The sequence below is a fragment of the Oncorhynchus tshawytscha genome, linkage group LG07 (assembly GCF_018296145.1).
Source record: "Oncorhynchus tshawytscha isolate Ot180627B linkage group LG07, Otsh_v2.0, whole genome shotgun sequence".
NCBI lineage: Eukaryota > Metazoa > Chordata > Actinopteri > Salmoniformes > Salmonidae > Oncorhynchus > Oncorhynchus tshawytscha.
Window position 1 is genome coordinate 3,788,337 of NC_056435.1, and position 9,607 is coordinate 3,797,943.

Here is a 9,607-nt window from a genome sequence, read left to right on the forward strand (position 1 = left end):
GGCTGAGTGGGCAGGGAGCTTATATTCATGAGCTCACCTTGACTGACAGCTCTTTGAAACACCCATGTCAAGCAACTTGGATACAGTGACCAGTGTTGCAGTAAAATCATCTCAAGCTAATTTGCTGATGCACAAAGCAACTCAAACAACATTGAAATTGGATCAATTTCATCATGAGGCCAATGGTAACTTTAAAACAGTTAAAGGGCTGTAATTGGTGAAAACTGAGGATGGATCAACAACATTGTAGTTACTCCACAATACTAACCTAAATGACAGAGTGAAAAGAAGGAAGCCTGTACAGAATACAAATATTCCAAAACATGCATCCTGTTTGCAACAAGGAACTAAAGTAATATTTAAGTGACAAAGCAATTCACGTTTTGTCCTGAATACAAAGTGTTATGTTTGGGGCAAATCCAATACAACACATTACTGAGTACAACACTCCATATTTTCAAGCATAGTGGTGGCTGCATCATGCTATGGGTATGCTTGTAATTGTTAAGGTCTGGGGAGTTTTTCAGGACAAAAAAATAATGGAATGGAGCGTAGCACAGGAAAAATCCTAGAGGAAAACCAGGTTCAGTTTACTTTCCATCAGACAGCAGAACAATAACCTAAAACACAAGGCCAAATCTACGCTTGAGTTGCTGACCAAGAAGACAGTGAATGTTCCTGAGTGGCCAAGTTAATGTTTTGACTTAAATCTACTGGAAAATCTATGGCAAGACCTGAAAATGGTTGTCAGTAATGATCAACAACCAATTTTACAGAGCTTGAAGAATTTTGAAAAGATTAACTGGCAAATGTTGCACAATCCAGGTGTGGAAATCTCTTAATCGCTGTCAAATGTGCTTCTACAAAGTATTGACTCAGGGTTGTGAATACTTATGTAAATGAGATATTTCCGTTTTTATTTGAAATAAATGTACAACAATTTCAAAAAACATGTTGTCACTTTGTCACTATGGGGTATTGTGATGTCATTATGGGGTATTGTGATGTCATTATGGGGTATTGTGATGTCATTATGGGGTATTGTGATGTGATGTCATTATGGGGTATTGTGATGTCATTATGGGGTATTGTGTGTAGATGGGTGAGAAAAATATATATTTAATCCATTTTGAATTCAGTCTGTAAGTGTAACACAACGAAATGGGGAAAAAGTCCAGGGGTATGAATACTTTCTGAAGGCACTGTTCATGTAGATAGGTTCAGTTGGTGAAGTCCACCATCTACTGGCCATAACATATTTATTGTGGCATGTGGTATCCTGTGGTCAGAAGGGGGCTTTTGTGTGCTGCATTTGGTTCATAGACGGAGAAGAGGAGAGGACAGGGAAGAGATGAAAGGATGAAGAGGATGCCTCTAGCCATTAGCAGCTGTAAATTGGGACACACATGTATAAAGACACACTCAGACCCATGCGCTCTAAACATATTTCATTCATTTACTTCTGTATTTATTCATGTAAACAGAAACAAATGAAAAGTAGCCCTACTACATGTACAGGCAGAATATATCAATAGAGCTACTGATTGCTGTGGTATTTCTGGTGACCAGGCTGGATTTACAGAGAATACAGGTAGAGATAGAATCATATGTTTAGTGCTGATAGGTTGGAGTCTTCTCTGTTGTCTGCAGGCTAGTGCTGATAGGTTGGAGTCTTCTCTATTGTCTGTAGGCTAGTGCTGATAGGTTGGAGTCTTCTCTGTTGTCTGTAGGCTAGTGCTGATAGGTTGGAGTCTTCTCTGTTGTCTGTAGGCTAGTGCTGGTAGGTTGGAGTCTTCTCTGTTGTCTGTAGGCTAGTGCTGATAGGTTGGAGTCTTCTCTGTTGTCTGTAGGCTAGTGCTGATAGGTTGGAGTCTTCTCTGTTGTCTGTAGGCTAGTGCTGGTAGGTTGGAGTCTTCTCTGTTGTCTGTAGGCTAGTGCTGATAGGTTGGAGTCTTCTCTTGTCTGTAGGCTAGTGCTGATAGGTTGGAGTCTTCTCTGTTGTCTGTAGGCTAGTGCTGTAGGTTGGAGTCTTCTCTGTGTCTGTAGGCTAGTGCTGATAGGCTAGTGCTGATAGGTTGGAGTCTTCTCTGTTGTCTGTAGAAGAGTGCTGAGTGCTGATAGGCTGATGGTTGGAGTCTTCTCTGTTGTCTGTAGGCAGGCTAGTGCTGATAGGTTGGAGTCTTCTCTGTTGTCTGTAGGTTAGTGCTGATAGGTTGGAGTCTTCTCTATTGTCTGTAGGCTAGTGCTGATAGGTTGGAGTCTTCTCTGTTGTCTGTAGGCTAGTGCTGATAGGTTGGAGTCTTCTCTGTTGTCTGTAGGCTAGTGCTGATAGGTTGGAGTCTTCTCTGTTGTCTGTAGGCTAGTGCTGATAGGTTGGAGTCTTCTCTGTTGTCTGTAGGCTAGTGCTGATAGGTTGGAGTCTTCTCTGTTGTCTGTAGGCTAGTGCTGATAGGTTGGAGTCTTCTCTGTCTGTCTGATAGGCTTCTCTGTTGTCTGTAGTGTGCTGATAGGTTGGAGTCTTCTCTGTTTAGTCTGATAGGTTGGAGTCTTCTCTGTTGTCTGTAGTTAGTGCTGATAGGTTGGAGTCTTCTCTGTCGTCTGTAGGTTAGTGCTGATAGGTTGGAGTCTTCTCTGTTGTCTGTAGGTTAGTGCTGATAGGTTGGAGTCTTCTCTGTTGTCTGTAGGTTAGTGCTGATAGGTTGGAGTCTTCTCTGTTGTCTGTAGGTTAGTGCTGATAGGTTGGAGTCTTCTCTGTTGTCTGTAGGTTAGTGCTGATAGGTTGGAGTCTTCTGTGTCTGTCTGATAGGTTGGAGTGCTGATTAGGTTGGTTGGAGTCTTCTCTGTTGTCTGTAGGTTAGTGCTGATAGGTTGGAGTCTTCTCTGTTGTCTGTTAGGTTAGTGCTGATTAGGTTGGTTGGAGTCTTCTCTGTTGTCTGTAGGTTAGTGCTGATAGGTTGGAGTCTTCTCTGTCGTCTGTAGGTTAGTGCTGATAGGTTGGAGTCTTCTCTGTCGTCTGTAGGTTAGTGCTGATAGGTTGGAGTCTTCTCTGTTGTCTGTAGGTTAGTGCTGATAGGTTGGAGTCTTCTCTGTCGTCTGTAGGTTAGTGCTGATAGGTTGGAGTCTTCTCTATATGTATTTGTGAGTGAGTGATGAGTTTATTAGCAGCCCAGCTGTGACCAGTCCAGGAGAAAAGGGTGGATGGGTAGGGTGTGTGTGTGGGTGGGTGGGTGGGTAGGGTGTGTCATGGTGTATGTGTATTTATAACTGTGGGGGAAAGGTTTGAATGTGTACATGTCAAGGTAAATCAGACAGTCAGAGGCAGTAGATGTGTGAGTGCGGGCGTGCACGTTTGTTGAATGAAGAGACGCAAATACACACCGCAGCAGCAGTCACAGGCACGTGGTCAGAACCCAACCCAACCCCACCCTACTGGGCTAGGTCTACCCACAACAAAACTAACCAAATATGAAAGAGGAAGAGAGATGGGGGGTTCAGCATCTTTTTGCCTAAAATTAATAGCCTTTACATTTAAAATAGAATGTTCTAAAAGGGTAATATATTCGAAGAAACACTCAGAATCAAACAGACACACATGCTTTCACTCATGCACGCGCATACCCAAACACACACCAAAATCCATCGCTTTGTTTTTCCCAGCTTTATGGTGGTGGCACTCCTCCATTAGGAATTTGTAGTGGTGAGAGGAGGGGCGTTTGTGTATGTGTGAAGGAGCAGTCGGTCTCCTCCCCTCGTCTCCCGCCGCCCCCCATGCCTTTGTGTGCGCGAGGCTCTCTGTAAACGGCGGTTCTTCAAGTGAGATATCGGTTCTTCAAGTGAGATATCGGTTCGTTTCTGAGCGCTGTTTGAGTTTGTGTGGGCTGTTCGAACATAGCGTGGCTGACTGGGACTGGGGTGAACCGGTAGAAGGCACGTGAAACCTCTGAGTTTATTCACACATGCGCGATCAGAAGGGAAAATAACGGAGAAATATCGAATATATTTTCCCTTTCGTTTTACCCATCTATCATTCTCTCGTCCTCTCAATCCGTGGAGAATCTGACCAACCCAAACAACCTACTGTGTGTGTATGTGTGTTTTGGGAGCGTAAAACAACTGGCAGCGCGTGAAGATGGATTAACGTTTGAACGGAAAACTGGAGCAGCACGCTAGACCTCGGCGAGGGGGGAGGGCAAGACGGGCCTCTGCAAACACACACAACCCGCGGGACAGAGGTAATTTAGCGCTCTGTGTGTGTGTGTGTGTGTGTGTTTGTGTGTTTGTGTGTGTGTGTGTGGAGGAGAGGCAAGGCAGGGTGAGTCTGACACTAGTGTCTGAGAGAATCGATGTTTTTTAATCAGGACAGTTTTTTTCTCTCTCTCTGAGTTCAGGACCATGCAGTGGACAGCGCCATAGTTACAGTAGAATAACTCCGGGCAAAAGGAGTATGTATCGCATTGTGTGTGTCTCAACTCCCTGCTTCTCCCTCTCTGAGTTCAGGACCATGCAGTGGTCAGCGCCATAGTTACAGTAGAATAACTCCGGGCAAAAGGAGTATGTGACGCATTGTGTGTGTCTCAACTCCCTGCTTCTTTCTCTCTGAGTTACTGTAACTATTAGCGCTGTCCTGTGTCCACTCCATTGTCCTGAATTTAGAGAGATAAGTGGGAAACAGATGTTTGTGTGTGTGTGTGTGTGTGTGTGTGTGTGTTTGTGTGTGTGTGTTTGTGTTTGTGTGTGTGTGTTTGTGTGTGTGTTTGTGTGTGTGTTTGTGTGTGTGTGTGTGTTTTGTGTGTGTGTGTGTGTGTGTGTGTTTGTGTGTGTGTGTTTGTGTGTGTGTGTGTGTGTGTGTGTGTGTTCTGATGTTCCGTTCATTTGGAGTTGAGGGACCAACCCAACAGATGTGCATTCAGCTATTTACTATTAGCTTCGGGTTGCTTCAAAGGACCAGTCTGAGACCAAGCAGATGTTTGCCCATGTGGAAGTAGTAGCAGAATATGACTTAACAAGCTGATAATGTGCAACAACGCCTCTGTAATGTATGCCACCTGGAACGCCACCAGTGTGATGACTAAGCACTCCCCTTCTGTCTGTTCCTAGACTCTGATTGGACCAACACCAGGATGATGTCGTCACCAAAAGCCAAGACCAAGAAGAAACCTCCCAAAGACAGCATGACACTTCTACCATGCTTCTACTTCATAGAGGTGTGTGTGTGTACGTGCATACGTGTGTGTCCAATATAACTGCATTTAATGTATACCACTCACTATGGCTGTTAGTAAGACAATATCTCCCTCTTACCTCTCTCCCTTACTCTCTCTCTCCCTTGCTCGCCTTCACTCTCTCTCGTTCTCTCTTTCTTTCTGTCTAGCTCCCCATCGTCCTCTCCTCCCTTGTCTCTCTCTACTTCATGGAGTTGACAGACCTGTTGTCCCCGGCGACCCCTGGGTTCCATTGCTATGACCGTGACCTGTCGTTGCCCTACCTGGAGACAGGAGACGAACTGATCCCTCTGCTGATGTTACTGAGCCTGGCCTTCGCAGGACCGGCTGCCTCGGTTAGTACACACACCGTCAGAACCTAGAATCAATAGACTGATCAATGAACAGCCTATCAGGGTGCATGACTAATTGTGTGTGTGTGTGTGTGTGTGTGTGAATAGATCATGCTAGGTGAAGGGCTGGTGTATTGTTACCAGTCCAGAGTCAAACAGAGTAAAGCTGAAGGATCCATCATCGCTGGAGGGTGTAACTTCAACTCCTTCCTACGGAGGACTGTTCGCTTTGTTGGTACATACCTGTTATTTACGCTTGAATCCTCAAGGGGGAGTGAACAGGTGCACAATGCTAGCCTAGGGAGAGAATCTACTTCAGAGAGTAATGATAGCCTAGGGAGAGAATCTACTTCAGAGAGTAATGATAGCCTAGGGAGAGAATCTACTTCAGAGAGTAATGATAGCCTAGGGAGAGAATCTACTTCAGAGAGTAATGATAGCCTAGGGAGAGAATCTAGATCAGAGAGTAATGATAGCCTAGGGAGAGAATCTAGATCAGAGAGTAATGATAGCCTAGGGAGAGAATCTACTTCAGAGAGTAATGATAGCCTAGGGAGAGAATCTAGATCAGAGAGTAATGATAGCCTAGGGAGAGAATCTAGATCAGAGAGTAATGATAGCCTAGGGAGAGAATCTAGATCAGAGAGTAATGATAGCCTAGGGAGAGAATCTACTTCAGAGAGTAATGATAGCCTAGGGAGAGAAGAGGGAATGAGGACAGGGGAGAGAGAGATGTAGAGGGAATGAGGACAGGAGAGAGAGAGATGTAGAGGGAATGAGGACGGAGGAGAGAGAGATGTAAGGGAATGAGGACGGAGGAGAGAGAGATGTAGAGGGAATGAGGACGGAGGAGAGAGAGATGTAGAGGGAATGAGGACGGAGGAGAGAGAGATGTAGAGGGAATGAGGACGGAGGAGAGAGAGATGTAGAGGGAATGAGGACAGGGGAGAGAGAGATGTAGAGGGAATGAGGACAGGGGAGAGAGAGATGTAGAGGGAATGAGGACAGGGGAGAGAGATGTAGAGGGAATGAGGACAGGGGAGAGAGAGATGTAGAGGACAGGGGAGAGAGAGATGTAGAGGGAATGAGGACAGGGGAGAGAGAGATGTTGAGGGAATGAGTACGGAGGAGAGAGAGATGTAGAGGGAATGAGGACAGGGGACAGAGAGATGTAGAGGGAATAAGGACGGAGGAGAGAGAGATGTAGAGGGAATGAGGACAGGGGAGAGAGATGTAGAGGGAATGAGGACAGGGGAGAGAGAGATGTAGAGGGAATGAGGACAGGGGAGAGAGAGATGTAGAGGGAATGAGGACAGGGAAGAGAGATGTAGAGGGAATGAGGACAGGCGAGACGTCTTCAGATGTTTCAGATAACTGTTACGTGGTGCATGCTCCTCCCTCCCCCTTCTCCCTGTCTCCCCCTCTCTCCTTCTCCATCCCTTCTCCCGGTCTCCCCCTCTCTCCTTCTCCATCCCTTCTCCCGGTCTCCCTCTCTCTCTCCTTCCTTCCTTCCTTCCTTTCTCCCTGTCTCCCCCTCTCTCCTTCTCCATCCCTTCTCCCGGTCTCCCTCTCTCTCTGCTCCTTCCTTTCATCCCTTCTCCCTCTCTCTCCTCCATCCCTTCTCCCTGTCTCCCCCTCTCTCTCCTCCATCCCTTCTCCCTGTCTCCCCCTCTCCCTCCTCCATCCCTTCTCCCTGTCTCCCCCTCTCTCCTCCTCCATCCCTTCTCCCTTTCTCCCACTCTCTCCTCCTCCATCCCTCGTCCTTCTCTCCCAGGTGTTCATGTGTTTGGTCTCCTGGCAACAGCCCTAATGACGGACATCATCCAATTGGCTACTGGTTATCCCACCCCTTTCTTCCTGACTGTCTGTCAGCCCAATTACACGCTGCCTGGGATATCATGTGACCGGAACAACTACATCACACAGGACATCTGCTCTGGGAAAGATCTGTATGCCATCCTGTCAGCCAGGTAAAAAATAAAAAACACACACACACACACACACACACACACACACACACACACACACACACACACACACACACACACACACACACACACACACACACACACACACACAAACACACTCTTTGTGTTCTCCAGCTTCAATTAAACCTCCACCTCTCCTTCTCTCTCTCTGCATCACGTCTCCCTCTCTCTCCCTGATTCTTACTCTCCCTCTCCTTCTCTTCAGGAAAACATTTCCGTCCCAGCATGCAACGCTCTCTGGCTTCGCTGCTGTCTACATCTCTGTAAGCACTGACAGCTACTAACTTGTCTGCCTGTCTGCCTGCCTGCCTGTCTGCCTGCCTGACTGACTGTCTGACTGTCTGTCTGACTGCCTGCCTGCCTGTCTGCCTGCCTGTCTGCCTGACTGCCTGACATTATGAAGATGCATTTGAAGTTAAAATTGGAAAAATTGCCATCCGCAATAGTTCTAACTTTGTGTATGTGTGTGTGTGTGTGTGTAGATGTATTTGAACAGTGTGATCAGCAGTAGTACTAAGCTGGTGAAGCCGGTGCTGGTGTTTGGATACTGTCTGGCGGCGGGTATAGCCGGACTGACTCAGATCACACAACACCGCTGCCATCCCAGAGATGTCTATGTTGGCTACGCCATAGGAGCTGGCATAGGAGTCTACCTGGTGAGTGTGTGTGTGTGGGGGGGTGCGACTTTGTGTTTGTGTGGGACTTTGTGTGTGTCTGGGGGGGTAGACTGAGAAAGAGACAGAGAGAGATGGGAATTAATAATCTTTTAAGAGTTCTCAGGGGGAGAATTTCACTGTTATTTTTTAGAAGGCCTGTCTCAACAGATTTCAAGCTTCTATCCCTCTCTCTCTATCGCCATCTCCACCTCTCCTTCCCCTCCCTCTGTACCCTCCCTCTAGTCTCTGTATGCAGTAGGTAACTTCAGGTCATCCGAGGAGGACTGCCTCCCCCAGCCTGTCCGGAGGGCTGCGTCCCCCCCCCAGCAGCAGAGGGAGGTGGTGGTGAGGGGAAGAGCCCAGAGAGGTCATGCTTCTCAGCATGGCTCTCTGTACCGCAGCAAAACACCCAGACCCTCAGACAGCAGGGAGGAACTGGGCACTGGACGCTGCAAGGTACGAGATGAAGGGAGACAGGTTGTGTATTCGTGGTTAGTATTAGTAGTTAGCCACACTATGTTGTTCTGTAGGTTCGTAGGGAGAAGGCCAGCGTAGCATCTCTGAAGAGGGCCAGTGCTGACGTGGAGCTCCTGGCACCCCGCGGCCCCATGGGAAAGGAAACCATGGTAACATTCAGCAATACCTTACCCCGCGTCGCCAATGGCAACAGCAGCACCTCGCCCCCCGGAGACGACCCCTCCAACCAGCGTCACATGACCTTCCACCTGTCCTTCGACCCCCGCAGGTCACAACCAAGGTACGTTTGTGGCTAGTGTGTGTTGTAGGTGTGTGTCATACAACCCTGGTATTAATCGTCAAGTCAAACACATCATGTGTGATCTCAGGCTGCGACCACCGCTGGTGCAGGAGTGGAGACAGCAGCGCTCTACGGAGAGACGGAGCGAGGAGGAGGGAGAGACGGACACATCTGGCGGAGGAGAGGGAGGAGCAGGAGGAGGGGGAGAGGCAGGGGAGACAGGGGTGATGAATCCTCCCTCCCTCTATCCGATGGTACAGTCGGCCAATAGAGCCGTTGCCACGGCTACCCCAGTGCCAGCCCCACCAGTGCATATCCCTAAGGAGGGGATTAGACACCCCCCTACTGTCTCCCCTCTACCTCCTTCTGTCTCCTCTCTACCTCCCCCCGTCTCCCCTAAGAGCGCGGTGACGCGTGCCAAGTTGATGTCACTTAACCAGGGAGGGGAACGAGTCAGGGAGGGTCCTATCCCTGTGACGACTCCGCGTGTGCCCCACCAGCCGCCCAATCAGCCGCGAGTGGCGCAGGTGAGATAAATATCAAATCTGAGTTAGTTAAAATGAACTGTTGATTTCCATTCTAACTAGCTGAAGTAACTAGCTAAATGAACTGTTGATTTCCATTCTAACTAGCTGAAGTAACTAGCTAAATG

General features: G+C 47.8%; 1 protein-coding gene across 1 annotated transcript in view; it reads left to right on the top strand.

Annotated features, from left to right (window-relative positions):
- The first annotated feature begins 3,252 nt into the window (after positions 1–3,252).
- LOC112235898 (phospholipid phosphatase-related protein type 3-like) overlaps positions 3,253–9,607 on the top strand; it is a 7,270-nt gene continuing 915 nt past the window's right edge. Inside the window, exons 1-10 of the mRNA XM_042324989.1 lie at positions 3,253–4,232; positions 5,098–5,204; positions 5,372–5,557; positions 5,663–5,789; positions 7,329–7,524; positions 7,748–7,805; positions 8,025–8,198; positions 8,442–8,654; positions 8,729–8,955; positions 9,044–9,482. Coding sequence (XP_042180923.1) covers positions 5,121–5,204; positions 5,372–5,557; positions 5,663–5,789; positions 7,329–7,524; positions 7,748–7,805; positions 8,025–8,198; positions 8,442–8,654; positions 8,729–8,955; positions 9,044–9,482 — 1,704 coding nt within the window. The 5' untranslated portion in view covers positions 3,253–4,232; positions 5,098–5,120. The remainder of the gene's footprint in view (positions 4,233–5,097; positions 5,205–5,371; positions 5,558–5,662; positions 5,790–7,328; positions 7,525–7,747; positions 7,806–8,024; positions 8,199–8,441; positions 8,655–8,728; positions 8,956–9,043; positions 9,483–9,607) is intronic.